General features: G+C 52.0%; 1 protein-coding gene and 1 long non-coding RNA gene across 6 annotated transcripts in view; one reads left to right on the top strand and one right to left on the bottom strand.

The window, feature by feature from the left end:
• EPN2 (epsin 2) overlaps positions 1-21437 on the top strand; it is a 77939-nt gene that overhangs the window by 15881 nt on the left and 40621 nt on the right. For 2 of the 4 annotated variants that reach the window (XM_019753747.3, XM_019753743.3), the window contains exons 2-3: positions 17052-17815; positions 19713-19883. In XM_019753747.3, the coding sequence (XP_019609306.2) occupies positions 17221-17815; positions 19713-19883 (766 nt within the window). In that variant the 5' untranslated portion in view covers positions 17052-17220. The remainder of the gene's footprint in view (positions 1-17051; positions 17816-19712; positions 19884-21437) is intronic. The other 2 variants (XM_019753746.3, XM_088801858.1) reach the window with 1 other exon arrangement.
• Positions 2431-9114, bottom strand: LOC109459366 (uncharacterized). Of its 2 annotated transcripts, XR_002139390.3 has the most exons (4): positions 8893-9114; positions 7572-7711; positions 6419-6924; positions 2431-4694 (listed from the first exon to the last, which is right to left on the bottom strand). It is a non-coding gene; the product is annotated as an uncharacterized LOC109459366 (long non-coding RNA). The 2 variants fall into 2 exon arrangements; XR_012492077.2 differs by having other exon boundaries at positions 2431-6924; positions 8893-9106.

The following is a 21437-nucleotide window of genomic DNA, read 5'->3' as shown; positions in this document are numbered from 1 at the left end:
AGTATGCTTTGAGAAATCTTGCCCTTCACCTCTGATCTCCTCTGCCCCATCCTCTCTTCTCTCAAACAGATAACCTTTTTTAGTCGTTTGAATAGCCTTCCAGGGTTTCTTTATGTAAATAAAGCAAACAAAAATTTATATTCTTATTTCTTCCTTTTGTGAAATAAAAAACAGCCCACTATGAAACACATTGCTTTTTACTTATCAACATAGTCTAGAGATTTTGCATGTCAGTATGTGGAGAATCACTGTATGTGGCCTTCGCTCTCTGGCCTATTGGTATCATGAAGTTGTTCCTTATTTTGCAGGAACAGAGGTTGTGCCTTTTGTTTTGTTGTAAAAGCCATCCCCTATTCAAAGGCATTGGGGCATTGCTTCCATCACGTTTCCTAACACCCCTGCAGGAGTAGTCTGCTCTCGGCACCCATCCCCACATGTGCAGGTGGCTCTGTGGGGTGGCTTCCCCGGGGACGTGCTGCGTCGAGGGGAAGCACATTTGTAGTTCTGATAGAGTTTGCCAGGTGCCGTCCACAGGGTGGTTCCATTTTGTACTCGCACCAGCGAGACGAGCGGGAGTGTCTGCGTCCTCACTGCCTCGCGGCAGGTGTAGCCGAGTGTTTGCAGTCTTGCCAGCCTGACAGGTGTAAGGACGATCTCAGTGTAGTTTTAATTTGTGTTTTTCTGAAGTGTGAGCTGGTCATGCTGTCCTGCGTGTAAGGATCATTCACATTTTTCTGTGGACCGTTGTTTTCCCGTTTTTCTCTTGCGTTATTGGTTGCTTGTTTCTCAATTCCTGTGAGCTCTTCATATTTTTGGAAGGGTAGTCCATTGGGTAATGAGTTGTAAATATTGTTTCAGGCTAGGAGTTATTCTCATCTAGTCAGATTCTTTAAGTTACCCTCTCCCACCCCTCCACCCCACCCTGCACACACACCCAGTCTCCCGTCTTTAAGGATTCAGACTGTGGCCTTGGGACAGAGTCTGGGCCCTGTTGGGACAGAACCACAACCTTGGCCTTTTTCCAGGAGTTTTAGTTAATTGTCTACAGACAGGTTTTCAACGTGAACATGAAACAGCATGGCTATGTTTGAGTGTGTCGGGATGGGTTAGATGATGCTGTGAAAACAACCAGCCCCTCACGTTCAAGTGGCCCAAACACGGCAAAGGCATATTTCTCCTTCACGCTGCATGTCCGATGTGTGTGGTCGTCGGAGTTGTTCATGGACCCAGGCTGATGGCGGCGCCGTCTTGTGTTGGGTGGTAACAACGTGAATGATGTATACGTTGTACAGTTACACCGTGCGGTGCACTTCACGCTTCTGAAATGCACACGTTAATAGCTTTTAGTACATTTAGAGTTGGGCACCCAGCAGCCTGCTCTTACTTTAGAACATTTCATCACCTCAAAAATAAGTTTTATACCTATTACGCAGTCATTCCCTTTCCTCCTCTTGCCCCAGCCTCTGGTAACTATCAGTCTCCCTTTTATCCCCGTGGGCTTGCCTGTTCTGGATACTTCATAGAAATGGAGTCGTGTGATGTGTGACCTGTTGTGTCTGGCTTCTTTCACTCAGCGTGTTTCCGAGGTTCATCCATGGTCCAGCCTGTGCCCACACTTTATTCCTTTTGAAGGCTGAGTGGCATTAGTTGCATGGACGTATCACACTTTACTTACCCAGTCACCTGTTGATGGACAAAGTGATTTCCGCTTTTTGGCTATTGTAAGGAATGCTGCTCTGAGCGCGGGTCACAAGTTTGTGTGTAGACACGTGTTCCTTTCTCTTGGGTTGATAAGAGGCTTCCATCATCACCACCACATTGGGAATGTGGAGAATTACACATGGGCTTTTAAAAAGTTTGACAGAAAGCGACACACATTGCTTCTGTCACATTTTACTGGCCAATGTCGTGGCTGACTTCAGAGGGCTGGGAAAATGCAGTTTTGTCACAGGCAGGCCCAGAAAGAGGTGAACAGGAAATATTTGGTGTGAAGTAGAAGTAATGAGAGGAGAAGAGAAATGGGCATTCTTGCAACCCAGGCGAATGATTCTGTATGGATGGGTCACTCTGAAAATGTTTATTAATAAGGTGGGCATTCCAGGGGAGACATTACCTAGAACTAATGGGGCAACCTTGAAAGCTGGTTGGTAGAAAGACCTTGACTCTTTCAAGGAACAGCTTAGAAGTGTGTGAAGACACTGGCGAGGAGCGGGGCAGTCCCGTGGAAGTAATGCTAAATTGGTTCAGGACTGGGCTCACATGAGTTTTCACTGGAGGCCTTGCGGCTCGGGAGGGTGCACAGACACCCCCCCCACCCCCCCCGGCTCTGCGACTTGCTCCATGTTGCTCACCGTCTCTCTGTTCACCTGTAAAATGCCTCCCTGGCAGGATTGTAGCACATAGTAGGCGCTAAGTACACTATCCCTGTCCCCTTGGTGAATCCAGCCAGCAGCCATCCGCCTGTGGCCCCTGAAGGAGCAGTATGGCCCGCCCAGGGCTTCCTTCCTGTTTTCCTTGTGAAGGACAGCCGTTCTCACGGCCGGTGCTCCTGGGGTGGCTGAGGAGGGTGGTGGCACTGACGCATTTGGTGAGCATTCCTGGGCAGATACACAGTTCTCGGCCTCTGGCACAACGAATTTCTACGTTGGAGCGTTTTCTGGGCAGTGGAGACACTGAGCAGATATGCACACACACGCTTAGTTGTCGGTACTGGAAACGCAGCCTTTATTATTATTTTTCTAAACAGAGCAGGACAATGGCAAGATAAACATTATTTGAACAAAAGCGTTTGGCTATTAGAGATAAAACCAAAAGGAAAATAACAACTTTAATTTCTGTTTAGTGTTTGTGTTTTGACATTTGGCAGCATTCTAATCTTTTAAGAATTAAAAAAAATGATATGGTATGCAAAGTGCTCTTTCTGCTTGTGGAACTTAGTGTGACATCGCCTCAGAAATCCCACGCCCCTGTCAGCTTGCTCCCATTTTGCTTTACTTTTGGAGGGAGGGAGTGGTGAGAGGTCCAGCGGGGCCTAAAGGGCCCGGCAGAAGCAGGCGGGCAAACGTGCGCCCTGTCGGAGCGTCCCCGTCTCACCCCATGCGCCCAGCTTCCTCATGCCCGTTACCTTGTGTGCCTCGCGGCGGCTGCCATGCCCGCTTCCCAGAGGAGGAAACGGATTCATTTGGGCGACTGACTAGTGGTGGGGAGAGCAGCCATCTTTCCACTCTAGCGAGGTGTTATTTTTACACTACGACAATATTGAACGGACGTGTTTTATACTCCTTAAGAGCATTTGTGGGTCCTTGATTTGGAAGTTTGGTGAGGGGATGGAGAGGAGCAGAGAGATAGGGTGCCTGTAGCAGGTGGGGGTGGACTCGGCTCCCTGTGAGTCATTCCTCCCTGTGGCAGATGTGTGCAAGGCACCGCGCCAGGCGCTGTGAGGCAGGCCGCAGTCAGAGACAGTGGGGGCCTCTGTCCCCCCAGAGCCTGCAGTCCGGAGGTCGTGGGAGGTGGAGGGAGAGCCGGAAGGCAGGCGGGCAGCAGGTGGTGGGGCCCCCAGCGGAGCACCCTTGGAGGAAAGGGGACAGGGGCCGGCGGGCAGTTGGGGGGGTGGGTTCACTTTTGTCCTGAGACTGGAGGTGGAGATGGTTTGCCACAGAAGTGAAGTGCGGCCTTGATCGGCCTGGGAAGCCCCCTGGGGCCCCCTCCAAGGGCATCTGCGCTGTTCATTGGGTCCCTAGGAGAAGGCATGGCACTCCAGCTGCCCTCCTGCTCCCGCTGTGCATGGCACCTGAGAGCCTGCCTCTTGCCACATCCTCTGCACACTTCTGTGTTCCTGTGACCCCCGTCGCTCCCTGAAAGCTCTCCACCACCCCTCCTGACCCTTCCTGGACTTCGATGATGGCCGCTTGCCTCCTCCTGACGAGCATCCTTGCCCGGTCCTCCCACGTTCTCCCAGGGGAACATGCTGGACCCAGCAGTCCTCTCCGGCCTTATTCCATCTGCCACTTGGCCTCTCCACTCTCCATGCCTGTCTCCAGCCACATTTGTCTGAAATGAAACTGCCGATCTTGCCTCTTTCCTTTTCCTGAGACCTGCACGCCCTCCCCACCTTTACTTTCTGTGAAAGGTGTCTCTGCCCTCCTGGCCACCCCCCTCCTTAGCCCTCCCCACACTGACATTGGCTGTCGGGTCGGTTCTCTCGCTCCATGTTTATGTCTGTCCCCCGCCTTTCCCCTTCCCTGCTGCACCTGCATTCAGGCCTTGGGCTCCTCTCATTCCCCCTGTTGCAGGCTTCTGAGCAGCCTTCCTGCCTTCCCACAGGCCTCTCGCCCCACTGCGCTGCAACCAGGATTTCAGAAATGCCGTCCCCGCGGCGTCAGTGCTCTGCTCCTAAACAGAACAGAAACCGACTGGAGTAGCTTCGCCTTCAGCAGTATTTCCTGAAATAAGTTTAAATGGTACACGGTTCAGTGTCATTCATTTTAATAGTTCTTTATCTTAAAAGTGCCACAGTACTTAGCAGTTCCTCGGAAAGCTAAACATAGAGTTATCACATGGCCCAGCCATTCCACTCCTCAGTGTATACTTGGGAGAGCTGGAAACAGACATCCACATAAAAGCTTGTGCACAGAAGTTCGCAGCAGCATATTCATAGTGGCCCCCACAGTGGGAGGCACCCGCATGTTCTCCACCTGACAAATAGAAAAACCAAATGTGGTGCATCCATACAGTGGAAACTTATTCAGCCGTAGAAAGGAGTGAAGTACTGATACATAACGTAACATGGATGGACCTTTAAAATATGCTAAGTGAAATAAGCCGGACACAAGAGGCCACATATTGTATGGTTTCATATACATGAACTGTCCAGAATCCAGAGTAGGCAAACCCATAGAGACAGAAAGTGGATTCGTGCTGACCAGGCGCTGGGGGGAGGGGCATGGGTCCTGACTGCTGACGACACAGGGTTTCTTTCTGGGGTGATGGAGACGTTCTGGAATTGGATGGTGCTGATGGTGGTACAGCGCTGTGAACATACTCAGCTGTGCGTGTGAAGTACACACTTTAAAATGGTGAATTGCATGCTGTGTAAATTGTATCTCAATAAAAATAAACAAAAAGACGCTCCCCCCATGCCAAGGCCAATAATACAGGCACTTATAGTAAGAATTCACTGAGATAATTCCTGGGGCAGTGCCTGGCACATAGAAACCCCCTGAGTGAGCCATTGTTGTTATTTGGAGGATATGGACACATCTTGAGGGTTAGCAAGTCCAGATTTCCCATTGTGCTGAGGGAGGCCGTCTGGTGCAGCCTCAGCGAGACTGTGCCTGTCTCCCCAGACCCTGCACCCCACGCACCTCACCATCTCTGTGCTCTGCCTGACCGACCGCCCACCCTCAGACACTGCGCTTTGCTGGCGTGGCCTCAGGTGTACTTGGCAGCCCACTGCTGTGATCTTCTGGAGAGCTGCCTGCAGCACCACGTGTGGACTCTGCTTCTGACGTCCTTGGGGGTTGCTCTGCCCCCAGCCCAGGCTGGAAACCCTGTGCCTGCTGCATCATTCTTGCCACACCAAGTGTCACACCAGTATGAGCTAAGCCACTGATACGTCCTGGCGCGGTAATGATAAAATGTTATAAAGCAGGACAGCAAAAATATTTTTAAAATACAGTGCACAGAACATCTGTGTACCCTGTAAATGAGCAAGTCTACTCCTGGGCACATACTCCAAAAAACTGTGGCGCACGTGTCCCAGGACACTCTCACGTACATACCAGCACTGTTTGTAATAGTGAAATGTTAGAAATAGTCCAAGTGTCCATTGACAGGAAAATGAGTGGGAAAACGGTTAAATGTGAACATAGTCAAAGGTTATGCAGCAGTGAAAATGGATAAACCAAAGCTAGCTATACACAGGCACATGGGTGAGTCTCAGAAAAGTCATACTGAGTGACAAAAGCAATTGCAGAAGACCAGGTGTTGTTTAGTTTTACAACACTTTTATAAAATTATTTTCTTTTTTAAAAAGCACGGGACCAGAGATCCCAGAACCTGAGCAGTTTTCCTGGGGCAGAGGGCAGGACCCCGTAGGTGGGCACTGTGGTCATGCGCTAGGCCTAGCAGGGGCCGTGGGGTCATGGGCACATATGTGTGCCTCACGTGTGGTTTGCGCTTACTGTTTTTGTATGTACCCGATAGTACATAATAACAATTTAGAAAAGAGGAGCAGTGAGACGCTAGGGTTGGCTCAGGCCTTTTCTGAAGCAGACTCTGACATACAAGAGTTAGAAGGGACATTTCCTCCTAACGCAGCCAGTCAGTGTGGCAGAGTAAATAAAACACGGGAATGTCTCCAGCAGAAGAGGAAGGAGGGAAATGATATTTCTATTCTGTACCAAAAAAGGAACTTTACCTTTCAGCATCGAAACACATTTTTTTTCTGAGTTGTGTTTCAGATGATGACAGCTATTTCAAAGGAATGCAGGCTTCTTGGGTTGTTCATGTTGATGTGACTGATTTAGTAGAAGACATGGTTGTATCCAGAGAGACGTCATTTCTTAAGGATGTGAGTTCTAAAGAACACAGTTTTAAAAATAGTTTTGGAGCCTCTGGTATTTCAGCCTTCTACCCTGACTGATGTCACTGGATTGCCAGTCTGTAGAATCGTACGCGTTTCAGGCTGAAGTGTTCCCTGCAGCACTGACCCTCTCCGGCCTCAGCGTCTACACGTGGTGGGTCCTTAGGCCTTCAGTGCCAGCGACTTTTCCCTGCCCGCTTGACTGAGTGAACTGTGGGGAAAGGGTATGCTGTGGCCAGCTAAGCAAGGAGGGAATAGGAAAATGCTTCTGCCACCTTCTCTGCCGCTTCCTGCCACCTCCTGGCCTCTTAAACATCCAGACAAGAGGAGCCTTTCTGGACCTGCAGATTCAGCAAGGAAAAATTCATTGTCCTTATGACTTTGAGCACTGGATTTGTCTAAAGTCAGACAGAATAAGAAATAGTGATTAAGACGATGGGACCAGAAGCTGGAGGTCTGGGATCAAATACTGGTCCTGCCACTTGCTGGCAGTGTAGCTTGGGCCCATTACATAACCTTTCTGTGCCTCAGCTTCCTCCTCTGTGAGATGAGGCTACTAATAACTCCCTGTGGGCTTGTTACGAAGATGCAGTGAGTAGACTCATGTGAAGTCCTTAGAACACGCCTGGCGTGCCATCAGGGCTCAGTGCTGGCTAGCTGCTGGTTAGAGAGCCTCTTCTATTTTCTGTTACTCTTCTAAGTCTATCCTGTTACAGTGACTAGTATCAAAGAGTTAGCACATCCGAGAGACCTTTCTTGGAAGTGCCAGCTGCGAAGGAAACAAGCTGGAGTTGGTGACCATGCTTAACAGCTTGTATGTTGGGCAGGAGAGAGATGCTTGGACGATCCCACCTGCCAAACTGGGAGGCGATGACCACCCAGCACGTTTTTCACGGAATGCTTCGATAGGCTTTCATCTCCTGCCTTGGAAGTTCTCTTTGAGTTGTCCTAGGGACATGCTGAGAAACATCCTTCTAGATGTACTCACCTTGATGGGGCCAGGTAGGGGAAGTAGATATTTGGACACCTGTTACTTCCTGGTCCCTCTTTAGGCACCTCTTCACGGCAGCCCTCAGGTGTAGAAATAGAGGTTCAGAAAAGCTCATTGACTTGCCTCAGATCACCCAGCTGAAAAGACAAATTGTAGACCCGTGTGGTCAGAATAAGGAAGACCCATTTAGCCCTGGCTTTGCTCCTGAGCCCCAGCTCTCAGGGGCATCCAGTGGTCTCTGTGCTGGGGCACGTGTGCCGCCCAGTGGGGCCCAGGCTTCGGCAGCTCTTCATTCGTGTGGTGAACATCTATTAAAGATCAGGTATGGACAGTCCGTGTCCTCAGATAGGTGTGTGTTGGGCTGACAGTAAGTGGAATACAGCTGTCGTTTTCAACTCAAGTGATAGAAACCAAAAGGGAAGCAGGACCTAGGAGAACAGCCCCTACGGCGTTCACTCTGGTGGTCTCCAAGTAGACAGGTGAAGGATAATTTTTTAATGTTTTTTGCCTCTGTGTTCATTCACTCAGCAGACGTTTACTGAGTGCTCCCTGTGTGCCAGGCTCTGTTGTAGACACTGAAGAGACAGTGGTGAGGCAAGCAGGGCCCTGCTCTCGTAGAGGGCATGGGGGGGATGGGGGCCTAGGCCATAAACAGACAGGAGCATGAAAAGAAGGACATGTCCGGTAGAGAGATGGGCTCTGCCGAAAAGTAAAGCTGGTGACTTGCTAGAATGACTGGCTGGTGGTCCCAAGGAGGCCATGTTGACACTGGGATCTAAATGACAAGAAAGGGCAGGTCTAGTGACAGTCCCTGGGAAGGACGGCAGGCAGGCAGGCAGAGGACACGGGGTGGAGTGTGAAGCGGGAGCCAGTGTGGTGTGCTGGCTTCCCTGGATTGTCCCAGTAATAAGGAAAGTGGCTGGAAAAGAGCGCAGCTCGCTGGTGGCACAGAGAGAGCTGACCTTTCAGTCTCATCCTTCTCAAGCGAACCCCTGGGCCCCCATTTAGGAGAATTTGGCTTATCCTTTGCCCTTTGGGTGCCGCTAGCCTGTCCTCTGGCGCTCCACCTGTGCTGCCCAGGGTGGGGGTGGGGGGCAGGACCACCCAGTGAGGGTCAGCGGAGACATCGCCCATCACTCCCTCAGCCATCACTCCCTCCGCTGCTCACAGACACCCCCCCCCACCCCCACCCCAGCCGCTGTGGGGAAAGTTAGACATGACCTCCTGGAACTCCTGGTTTGAGGCAGAGGTGAGCAAACTCATTTTTCTCATGGCTTTGGTTTTATACTCACATAGTATGGAAACACCTGCTCCTTACCTGCGGGGTTCCTCTTGGCAAGCATCCTGAGCTCCTTTTGAGTGAAGTGTTAGGTCACTGCTGTGCCTGAAACCAAGTCAGGTGCCCCGGCCAAGGGGACCCACAGCTCACCCTCCCTTTGCTTCCTCTCTCTCACTGGCTCCTCAGGAGATGGTGACAGCCCAGCACTTAGCGCCACCACAGTGACCAGCCAGGTCTAAATTAAGCATGAATTCCTGGGAATTCTAAGTTTTCCCATGCAGCTCTGCCTTTTTTCCAAATGTCTCATGCTGGAAAACTGTACCGATCAAATCGTAGCCTGCAGCTGGGCCTGCCCATTGGGGTGGGGTGGGGAGGTGGGGTGGGGAGGTGGGGTGGGGAGGTGGGGTGGGGAGGTGGGGTGGGGGGGTGGGGTAGGGGGGCGTAAAGCCATCAGATGCCTCATTGCATGGTTCCCCGTCTCCGGTGGCATTGCCATCTGTCATTACTGGGTATTTCTAGTAGCCGAGTCACAGCGTGTTAGAAATGGAGACTCGCTGGCCCACAAGCTGCCGTCCTCGGAGGAGGGCAGTGTCCTGAGGGCTGCTCTGCGTGCTCCCAGAGGCCCAGGGAGGTGCTACCTTTTTGCCCCTCCCCCTCCTCCCCCACAGAGCTCCACAGGCCAAGAGACAAATCGGCTGCTAGAATGCCACCTGTGGCTAGAATGCCACCTGTAGCTGGGGCTGGTTGGAAGTTTGGGCTCTCTGTGACACCCCGGATACAGCAGGGGATTGAGCCATTTATCAGAAAGGGGGTCTGGGAATTAGGGGTGTGGGGAGAGGATTGGGTCCGCCTGTCATCGTAGCAGTGGGGAGCCTGGTCACTGGCGTGCCTGCTGCCGCAGATGGTCACAGCTCTGGACTTAGATCCCTGCTTTCTTTCCTCCTGATTCTGTGCGCTGTACCACACCATACTGTTTGCTTTTGGGCATGGTTTTTAAAGAATACTGTCCATGATTGGTCATTTGCGTTAAAACTACTTTGAAGAGTGGAAGGAGGGGAGGTATTAAAGAATTCTCTGTTCCTTTATGCATGATTATGCCTCCCCTTGGTCCAGGCATCAGGGCCTTTGAGCCTTGACCCTGTAAGGGACTCGAAGCTTGTCACACCCCCACTTCCTAGATCAGGGAAGTAAGTCTAAGTGACTGTATCAGATGGCCAGCCTGCAGCCGAAATGGCAGAACCAGGTCTCCTGACCCTGGTGCTTGCTTCACGTGACTTTTGAAAATGATTGCATTTCTGCCTCTTAAGCATTGAGCTTTGAGCCTCCTGAGCCTCGCCTTTGCTCGGGGCCGCCCCAAACCCTTTGCATCCCGCCAGGTAAGTGTACTTCTTCTCCTAATAACGCACCTTGAGCCTTGAGCCACATGTCTGTGCTCGGCCGCTCCTAATTCTTTGGAGTGGACTGTGTTTTCTAATAAACTTCACATCTTGCCACTCAAAAAGAAAAAGACTGCATTTCAACACGTGAGTAGTCTGCGCCCACAGACTGCTCTTCCCAGAGACTAAATGGTCAGCTCACATGGCTAAAGAAAATGGAGATTCCTTATGTGTACTTCCTGCTTTTAGAAAAATGAAGGACATGTACAGTCGTAGGAGGCGGGCTGACATTTAATTTGAGCTCTGCTGTGCTTGTTCCAATGACTGTCATGTCCTGGGAGCAGCCGCCCAGCTGGCTCTTTGTGGGAAGACCTCCTGCCTTGTGGGAAGGGTGGCGTTTGCCCGTGTGGGGGCAGGCTGTTGACTGCCAGGCGTCTTTTACGTCCCCACCTGACCCCGGGTTAACGACAGCCCCTCAGGGCTCTTCCGCCCCTAAAGGGTGACAGGAGAGTGCATGAGCAATTTAACTTTACCTGCTTTGTTATGTACAAGTCAAGTCTAAAATGTTTGTTCTCCCTGGAAAGTCAGCATATGAAGGCAAACATTTTTTTTTAGCCTACTTTTTGGATAGTGATATAAAATTTGATTCTCTGCCCAACAAGAAGTCATTGGGATTGAGATGTCCACACCACATTCAGTTCGTGAAGAGGATTTTTTTTTTTTGGCTGAATGTCTCTGTTTTTCTGGTATGTGCAAAATAAAGGATCATTTTTTCTTCCTTTTTCTTCTCCCGTCTGCATGAGGAGGAGTTACAGGCTCTAAGTCACTGCCAGCTTGGCCGGTGCGTGCCGTAACTGTCCTTGCTCTTTAGGCTGAAGTGATGGCCATGGAGAAGACAGTGGCACTGTCTGTGCTGTCCTGAGGGGCCCTTGTCTTCTGCAGCGCCAGCACTTTGGTCCCGCGTCCCCCCGCTGAGCCTCCTCCTGAGGCTCCTGGTGCTCTTTCCCCAGGAGGAGGGTGGAACTGTGTCCTCACTCAGGGACTCAGGCGCAGGACTATGACAGCCGACTCATCAAGCCTTGCAACGCTTCTCACAAATGTCGTGTTTGTGCAGGTCACGCAGTGATGCGTGGCACCAGTGTGCCCACAGATCACCACGGCAGCTTGGTACGAATGTCGTGTGCCCGGTTCCTGTGTGTCTGCAGTTCTGCACAGCGTCCCTAGGAGATTCTGGCGTGTGCAGTCCGTGGGCCACTCTCGTGTGACGCTGCAGGACAGGTGGCTGTACGGTGTTCCCACAACTCTCCCTGTCATCTGCCTTGAGAAGAAGGAAGTCCTGTGAAGTCGCAGGCGGCTGCCAGACACAGAGTCTGAGTGCCATGTGGAGTGAAGATTTTCAGTTGCGTGCACTTGGTCATATTTTTTGGTTCTGACAGCAGTGCTGCAGTCAGTATGGATTGACCTGTGACTGCGAGGTTTGGGGGGAGGCAGAGATGATTACCTCTCTATGCTCTCATCACTGGTCTTGATCCCTGATCCCTGAAAAGCCACGGCCAGAACCTCCTTCGGGATTTGGTGTAGAGCCTGGCGGACGGGTGACCGTCTCCGCAGCACATGGTCAGCCATGTGCCTTGGCGTCACGGAAGCCCATTGGCAGAGAGACACGTGGGCGTTGAGCAGGGACCCATCTGGGTGGCTCACAGCCACGAAAGCTGCTGCTTTCTACCATAGTGGGAACTCCAGACTTGGAAGGAGTTTCCCCACCCAGCTCCGGAAGCCCTTGGAGCACATTTTTGTGGAATTCTTCTTGCCCCAGGGGCCTCACCCTAGCCTTGGAATTTTTTGTTTGTTTGTTTAGTTTTGTTCTGTTTGCTGTTTTAGTCAGTCTATTTCCAGTCTCCACCGTCTTTCAAATTCTCATGTGTTTTCATATATACTGGAATTTTCTTCCCCAGTTTGTCCCCTGCCAATGTCACCATATCCAGCTATTACTTGATGGCCACCATCATAAGCCATTCAGAGAAGAGCGATCATCCCAGGCTTTGGCTGCAGGTGCCTGCATTGTGAGGAGTGACTCGCTTCTCTGGAAGGGACACAGCCCCTCAGTCAGCCTGGGCCCGCGGGTCAGGTGGCTGAGCACAGCCTGGCTGGTGACTGAGCACGTCTACGGGAGGCGCTGTTGGAGGCTCTGTTGGAGGCTCTGGGGAGGTCCCTGCTCTCTGTGTTGCTGGCTTTCCTTGCACATGAGCTGCGGAGATGGTCACCCGTCTACCAGGGTCTACACCAAATCCCGAGGGAGATTCTGGCTGTGGCTTTTCAGGGATCAGGAATCAAGACCAGCGATGAGGGAATAGCAGTAATCGTCTCTCCCTCCCCCCAAACCTAGCAGGGCTCACTGCTGCGAATGACAAAAGCACACACTGCTGTAGGTTAAAATGACCACGTCAGCTCATGCAGCTGAGCAGCCCACAGGTTAAAGGCTTCAGGCACAGGCGGACCCAGAGGTTCAACAGGATGTCCTGTCTTGCTCCTCCTTCTCTCGGCTCCTTGCTTCTGCGTCGGCTTCAGTCTTAGTAGGTAAACCCTGGCCCTGTGGTGGCTTCCAGCAGCTTAGCAGCCCTGCTGGTTTCCTAGGAGTTTCAGGGCCCATCCAGAGAGGTCTCCAGGTGGTCCAGCTGGATGGTCAGCCCGCCTCTGGTCCAGGCCCTGGCTGGAGGCCCGTGGCCGGCCTGTTCCTGGCTACTTCTTCCAGGGAAGACCGAGGCTCTTCCCAAGACCAGGGGACATGGATGCTGCACAGGCAGAAACAACAGATTCCTTTCCAGGAAATATTCTGGCTTGAAGAACCTTCCCTAGCCGTGGGGACTAGCTGTAGAGAAGTGAGTGTCCTCTTCCATACTGAATAGACTGTGGCTTTTGACCTGCGTCTCTCTAGTGTTCCCAGGGCCCTTTGGAATGCCTGCCAGCAGTGCTGACTGCCCACTGTGACACTTCCCCACACCAGCTGTTATGTTCAGTTTCTTTGCTGTTGGTTGGATTTTATCAACTCAGTGTAGTTACCAGTGGTTATCTCATGTGCATCAGAAACCCTGATTCTTAAAATGAATTATTAATACAGTTTCAAAACAGGCTTTTTCAGGGCTGGGGCTGGAGTGGGGTGGTGTGGTGGGGGTTGTGGTGGTTGGGAGCCCCTGGTCGTCTCATCCAGGGAAATCAGTAGGTGTCCTGTGCTGCCTGTTCCAGCTCCCTTTGGTAGGTGGAGAAAGCTTTGTTTGCCTTGAATAAGTAAATCCCAACTTGGAGTCATTTTGCTGTCTCCATTCAAAAATATTTAAAGCTGTAACAGAATTGTACAAACTCACATGCTTCATTTACCCCTTAGGTGAAATATTTCTAAGTAATACCTGATAACAGAAATAGATTTCTAAAGGCGTTTCTAGTTACTGATGTTCTAATGGCAGTTGTCCCTTCATTTGTCAGTATGTATTTTATAAAAATGAGTCCTCCCACTTTTTTTTTTTTTTTTTTTTTTTTTGTCTATACTCTAACAACATTTATTTTTGCTGCTTGTTTTGACAATGTCCGCCTGCCTCTGTCCTCCCCATATCTGGCCTGGAGGAGGTCCTTAATAAATGATTAGATGTTTATGAATTGACCACATTTCCCCAGGCTTGAGTGAAGAGCCCAGAAGATAACAAATTATCCTGTTTTAGTTGCTTTTGTACGTACATTAGTTCAGGCTCAGCAAGTTGGAAACAACAAAACCAGCAGATTGAGAAGGAAAGCTCCGGAAAGCGGGACATGCAAACTATTCAAAGGGCAGTGAGAACAAAACAAAACTCAGATACTAGAAATGACACAAGATGTGTACTTGAGGGTGGTGTATACCTGGGGCTGGCTTTTGTGGGGGGGAACACCTGGCAGAGTTGAAGTGTTGACCGCCCAGACTTGAGGTTGAGGAGGAGAAGTTTTAAAATGAGAAAAGGAGGTGTGACATCCACAGGGACAAGTGTGACAGAGGCATGGAGGTCCCCGTCTTCAGGGGCAGGAGGCTGGGGGAGCCGCGTGCCCAGGCTGGCACAGCTGTGGTCCTGCAGCCCACTCACGCATCACCACGGCCAGAATTGGAGGTTTCGGTCTGCAGAGTCTCGCGTGTAACCTAGTTGGCCTTGAGAATAGTTTCTTAGAGGTACCTTTGATGCCCTTTCTCCTATCAGGACTTTCTTATCTCCAGATCTCGGCCTTCTTACCATTTGTTCGTCCTGAAAGCAGCTTTTGTCTATAGCTTTAAGAAAAGGGCAGGCAGCCATTCAAATCACATAGACTTTATGTATTTTTTTTCTGACAAATATTTTATTAGCTTTTTCCTTCTTCTGAAAACCTATTTCTAATTGCTAACAGATGTCTTTGCAAGTTGAGCCTGTAAGAGAAAGCCCCCTGACTTGGTCTGTAGCCTCCGTTTCTAAATTGTCCGGAGTTCCTGTCCCAGCCTGTATCAGGGAGGGCAGAGGCGCCCCCCTCACTCACAGGAATCGCTGCCTTTCCTTTGCCATCAGAGACCTGGGAGGCTCGTGGGTGCCCTGGCGTCTTCCTGGGAGACCCCAGGTGCAGTTGTTCTAACCCGCCGTCCCCCTCTCCCCAGGTGGCAGGACTAGAGCAGGGTCAGCGGAGCCCAGTACATCATTTCTCCCTCAGGAAATTGTGTTTTTTAAATTATATTCTCAACCCCTGGGCCCTTTTTACCCGGACTGTTTGCGCTCATGCTTAATTGCAGCTGCTTCCTGACCTGGAGGAAGGTGGCCCAGGGTCTCTTTAGGGGACGGATCCCAGCTCCACCTGCTTCTCCAAGAAGCAGAACAGTACCTGCTGTGCACCACATGGAATGACAAATGGAAGTGCCTGGTGCTCCTTGGCTTTAAGTTCATCCGAATGTAACTTTTGACGAGTATTTGCGCTTTGAGCTGGGAGATGCCCGTTAAAAATCAAAGTGTTCTTTTTCCCTTTTCGAGGCCCATCCCATCTCTGCGAGCAGGGAGTGTTCCTGTGAATGAAAAACCTGATGAAACCAAACGTGCAGGTCACCTGAAAGTTTTTCTCCCTGCTCCTCTGACAGGCTTGAGAGGACTGACGAGAGCCGGCCACATAGTGGAGAGGCAGGCAGGGTATGACTGCTTCCAGCTGAAGCCGCGTTCTGTGGAGGCAAACTCTTGTCAGGGTTCAGGGCGCAGAGAAGGCCTCGCTGGCCAGAGCAGATGCATTGATTGTCATCAGGATGAAATCTGATGAGCTGTCTCTTTCTTACTGGTATGGCTGGTGTGGTGAGTGACCCGATTGCGTTTCCTGTGGCTTGCCCCCCTCCCCACACCTTCTGTGGACGGATTTGTTTGACATGCCCATTGCCTGCCTGAGGCTTTAGGTGAAGGTGGCTGGGGGCCGCTCATTGTTTCTCAAGCACAAGCAGTGAGCAGCTTGGCAGAGTAAGGGCCGCTGCAAGAGGAGGAAGGAGGGCCCTAGCCCGGGGACTGAGTGCTCCAGGTCTCAGGTTCCTGTCTGCACCAGGGGAAGAAGGCTCTTTACACAGGAGGTTTTCATGGGCACAGAGCAGCCTGGCCTGCGAAGCCCAGCAGGTAGCTGGGGAGGGGCCGCAGGTGGTGAGGGCGCTTTGTGTCGGAGCCCAGCTGTGCCGCTTTCTCTTTGGCAGCCTGGAGTCTTCTGGGCCTGTTTCCTGATTTCTAGAGAAGGGGTAGCCTCCGTCACTCCTCTTTCATCCCTGTCAGCAGGTCTCCTCAGCTTTGAAGACCATACTGAGGGTTGTTTCGGGCAGAAGGCCCTTTCCGAGCCTCCCCTGCAGCCCCCAGCTGCCAGCTGGGCTGCTTGTCGGCTCTGTGTGTTCAGATCCCCGTGTGCAGCGCCGTCCCCTGCCAGACGGTGGTCTTCCTGAGGAAAGGCACATGGTCTTTTGTTTCGTTTTATCCGTTTCATAAATTTATTCAAAGAGTTTATACCCATGTCAGGCACAGTGCTAGGTGCGGGGTGGTCCTAGGGCACGAGGCGGCGTGGATCTCACTCCGGCTTGCTCAGCGTGGGAGGGGAGCAGATGTGTCTGTGGCATAGGGCTGGGTCAGCCACTTGATGCAGGACCCTGAGCCTCAGTCTCCTCCAATGCAGCTGCGGGCGGTGCGCTAGGACCACATTAGTTCTAAGGTGCATCACACAGCTCAGGTCAGGTGCTGCAGAATTTTGAAAGCCCAGTGCAGGGCCTTAGCTGTGCCCTGAAAGAGTACGTGGGAACCGTTGTAAAAAGTCAGGAGAAAAGCCGCGCTCGCGGAGAATCCCAGTTAGAAGCACTGGACTTAAGCCAGGTGTTAAGCAGTTTTAAAGGTGTAGCTAGGCATTTTTGCATTAAGATAGACCTGAAATGAGAGGCTTTCCTGCTCTCAAAGATAATTTAAAACGTGTCAGGACCAACCTCCCCCAGTGTTACGAATCTTCTGGAACTGGCTTTGCTGTGCCATGAGAACGCAACCCGTAGACGAGCCATTCCAACGGAAGCAGTTTGAAAACAGAAAAAGAGAAAATAGTCATAATGTTTACTTTTTTCCAAAGGCTTAAACTTGCGTTTAAATTTTATTCAGTATTAACCTGTAATATTGATCGTATCTTTGTTTTGAAGGAAACATGGAATCTCTTTCGCCCCAGGGAGGCTGGAGTGGGCCCATTTATTACCTCCCTGACACACCTGCTGTTTACGAACTGTCTGCGCCAGAGCCCCCGGCTGTGTCCGGGGAGCTCGTGGCACAGTGATTGGTTTTCTTTCTGTAGGTCATGGCTTCCAACTTCTCGGACCTGAGGCTGCAGCGGAAGAAATGAGTGTCCGGGATCTTGCCCCAGATCTGTTCCGAAGGCGAAGCCTTTGCGCGGTGCACACTCTCCCGGGACAGGGACATTTCTCTCTTTGAAGGGCTTTACGTTTGTCACGAAGAAAACAAAGATGACGACTTCATCTATCAGAAGGCAGATGAAAAACATTGTGAACAACTACTCAGAAGCCGAAATCAAAGTCCGGGAAGCCACCTCCAACGACCCGTGGGGCCCGTCCAGCTCCCTGATGACGGAGGTCGCGGACCTGACGTACAACGTGGTGGCCTTCTCGGAGGTCATGAGCATGGTGTGGAGGCGGCTGAACGACCACGGCAAGAACTGGCGGCACGTGTACAAGGCGCTGACGCTGCTGGACTACCTCATCAAGACGGGCTCCGAGCGCGTGGCCCAGCAGTGCCGCGAGAACATCTTCGCCATCCAGACCCTGAAGGATTTCCAGTACATCGACCGCGACGGCAAGGACCAGGGCATCAACGTGCGTGAGAGGTCGAAGCAGCTGGTGGCCCTGCTCAAGGACGAGGAACGGCTGAAGGCTGAGAGGGTCCAGGCTCTCAAAACCAAAGAGCGCATGGCCCAGGTCGCCACCGGCATGGGCAGCAACCAGATCGCCTTCGGTCGCGGCTCCAGCCAGCCCAACCTCTCCACCAGCTACTCGGAGCAGGAGTACGGCAAGGCCGGGGGATCGCCAGCCTCCTACCATGGCTGTGAGTAGTGGGCGCGCCCCCTGCCGCTTGCCAGAGCGCGCTGGCTGCAGGCCCAGTAGCTGCGCCACAGGTAGGGTGGGTGCCCTTGGGCTAGGTGAGGTGTTCGCCTCTGTCCTTTGTTCTCAGCTTCTGGCAGCCCAGGCAACAGTGCCCTTGGTCTATCAAGTTACTGTTACAAAGGGACGTTCAGCCCCTTGGCTGCCCTGCCTGGGGGTCTCGAGACCCTCTGCTGCTCTGTGGTCTGATTCTGACACCTGGGCAGGACTGGCCCTCGGGGAGAGGCAGGCATAGAGACAGGTCTCCTGTTTCCTCCTAGGAGAAGGGCTGCAGTGAAGGGGTTGGCTGGCAGCAAAAGCAGTGTATTGGGTAGCCAGGAGGAAACAAATGCTCTTTCTGGATAGTCTTGTTTCTTTAATGTCATAGCAAATTATTTTCTAATAAGTGGGCTGCAGGTTTTCTGACTGGCCCAGTCATACCCTTCAGCTTCACGGGGCACGAGATGGTGAGTGTCTGTCTCACTGAAAGAGGGAGAAGAAGGCCAGACCTCGGCAGGTGTTGTGTGGCGAGGCCTGCTGTCCCAGCATGTGGGCGGGAGTTGGGGGTGGTTTGGTTGCATGGCTGGGTCTGTGCTGGGTAGGGCTGCTCTGTTTTCTTGTGTGCACGTCGGATGCCTCGGGGTCTTTGCCCCGTGTTCAGAAGAGAGCTCAGGGGACAGAAGCAGAATTCCGGGCCTGCCAGAAGCTGGTCTCCCAGCCACGTAGGCATCCTGGTTGCTCATTGAAAGTGGTCCCGGGACTGGGGCGCCTGCCTTCCCAGCGCAGTGCTCACACAAGTGGACCTGGCGGCCTGCGGTGTGTGGGGGGGACATGCAGAAGTTGTGTCTTCTGTCCATGAAAAGGAAATGGGCGGGTCCTCCTACCCTTTCTTTTAGGAATCAGTGACACTGTGTCCCTGTAGCAGTGTTTCTTTTCAGGAAGTTGTTTATAGTTTGACAAACCCCTGTCAACTTTTGCTGGTGAGTGGTTCCCTTACCAGACCACTTGCTAACATTTCCTGATTTTGCAGGTTTCAGTTTGACATTGTCCAGGCACCAGCAACATTTTAAGAAATGTGTCCAATGGGAGATTTACATAGTAAAGTCAGACTTCCTACCTCTAGGAATTCTAAATGATTATCAGGCTTAGAGAGGTTAGTGTTTTTTCGTCCCATTTTTAGTTCTTGTCTCCTCACTTAGTTTGCACTGCTCTGCGTAAGCAAAGGTTGTGACCTTCATGAATGCACTTGGGAAAAGATAAAAATATAACCTAAATCTCCAGAGGTCTTCCTTTGGGCTAGGGTGCATCATAAAAATGAAGACTGCCCTGTAAGAAGTGAAGGTGTTTGTTTCCCTCAGGGAGCCTCTCTCCGTCCCCCAGAAAGGGCCCTGTGGGCTGCGTCGGTCTCCACCCTCGTGGGCCTGTCTTAGGGACGCGGGTGGCTGTGCTGTGTGGCCACAGGGAGCTGCTCCTCTCTCTGCCTGCCTTTGGCAGTCGTCATTCTCCAGGAGCCAGTGGATCCAAGGCGAGGAGCTGGAATAGTGTCCCATTTCATCCGAGTCTGTGGGATGTCCCAGGTGCAGGGGGAGACCGTGGGGTACAAGAGTCCTGGGGGTCTGGATTGGGCCTAGTCGTAGGTCCTGCCCGGCGTGCGCTGCTGACTGGTGCTGCCATGGCCCCAACTCTAATAGTTGCTGGTCCCCTCAGACCTGAGCTTGAGCTACATGTTCAGGGTCAGAATGTGGTCAGCAGGCCCTTCACTGCCTCCGCGCTGTTCCGCGTCGGCCTTGGCGCAAGCCTATGCTCTCCCTCCCCCTCTAATGGCATGTCTTTCTCTGTGTGTGTGTGTCCCTGCCCGACAGCGCCCGAGGCCTCGCTGTGCCCCCAGCACCGCGCAGGGGCCCCGCTGGGTCAGAGTGAGGAGCTGCAGCCGCTGAGCCAGCGTCACCCCTTCCTGCCGCACCTGGGGCTGGCCTCCCGCCCAAATGGTGACTGGTCCCAGCCCTGCCTCACTTGTGACCGCGCAGCCCGAGGTGGGACGGCGGTTTGCTTTTCTCCTTCCTAGAAATGCTGGGCAGCTTGCTGGGGGTGTGCCTGTCGTGTCAGTACAGCCAACTCTCTCCCTGTCTCCTCGGGGCCTGGTGGTCCAGCCTCCGGTGGACCCAGGGCCCCTTTCTTGCTGCCTCCTTAGGAGCTCGTGTCCTGGCCACGCTCCCCTCACCGTCCCACAGGACTTGCTAGAAGCTCTGCTGGAGGATTGACAGGGGAGCTGCTATTTGGGTGGTTGTCTGTGCTCTCCTTGCGTTCCCACGCCCTGGAAAACTGGAGGGGGCTCTGCTGTCTGCCAGACCAGGCGTGGTGGAGGCTCAGCCCACTGGCTTGTTGAGCCAGAAAGGTGTGGTTTAAATCTCACAGCGCCAGGCAAGGCCGAGGGCCTCAGTGCACAGTGGCTGGGAGTCGTCACCTCGGAGCAGTGACATGTGCCTTGCTGAGGACAAAGTGGGATTGTTGTTGCTTCTCAATTAACCGTTGTCCTGCCTGAAATGCCCATTACCATGGTGAACAGAGAGTTAGCTGTACTGTCAATTCTAGGTCACGGGTTTGAAGAGACCTAATTCAATGGGTAACTAAAAATGGGGCTTCTCTCTTGACTGATTGATAATGTGTCCTCGTCAGAGTCTGCAGCTGTTGCAGGTGAACTGAAAACAGATTTCACTGTTGCCACAAGAAAATGCTCGCAATCTAATTTACTGTTGGTCCCCAGTGGGGCCCTGCGACAGAGAAGAAGGGGCACCAATGAAGAGCCTTTATGGGGCTCCCCAAAAAGGTGGCCAGCCTTTCTCCAGCCCTGGAAACAGTTACTGTTCATTCATATCTCATTAATGTTACAGCTTGTTTGACTTGGACATTTGTCGGTCACTATGTTTAACTCGGGGATATTTTCCTTTGTGTTCCCAGCTTCTCCTAACAGTTTATACAGGATTTTGTAAGGAGGGACCAGCCTTGCAATGTACAGAATGCAAAAAGGTCAAAGTGTGTTTTCAAGGAGCTCCCAGAGGTACTGAGTTACTTGCCCGTTTCTCCCACTAGATTTTGGGGGCTATTTCCTGGCAGGTTCTCAATACTCCCCAGAACTCCAGGAGGAGCTCCCCCTTTGTGTTTCCCAGGTTCTACTTATTTGGTAACTAGTAAGGTCTGTTCTGAGTCTGGGTAACTTGGTGTACACCTGGCACTGCCACTCTCCTGGGACATTTGCATAGTAAAATCAGGCACCATGTTTCCACCGTCCTGCCACTGCCTCCCACTGTGGCCAGGACCTGGCACTCCGCTCCCCAGCTGGTCTCCTCCACCTCTGCTCCTTTGCCGTGCAGTCCCCTGCACTTGGGGGCGTCCCCTGAACATCTGGCAAGTTTCTCAAGGTGTATCGCACCTGTGGATTTCTCTTCTTCAGCTCTGGTAGAAATTAAGAATAAAAATGAGTTGGCTTTTTATTTTTTGGGTTTTTTTTTTTTTTTTTTTTTGACAATTTCTCATGCCCTAGATGAGTTCTGGGCAAACAAGTGTTACATGGTGTCACGTTTAATCCT

The sequence above is a fragment of the Rhinolophus sinicus genome, chromosome 12, assembly GCF_057876585.1.
Source record: "Rhinolophus sinicus isolate RSI-liver-muscle chromosome 12, RSI-T2T, whole genome shotgun sequence".
NCBI lineage: Eukaryota > Metazoa > Chordata > Mammalia > Chiroptera > Rhinolophidae > Rhinolophus > Rhinolophus sinicus.
This window is presented reverse-complemented; position numbering and strand designations above follow the sequence as displayed.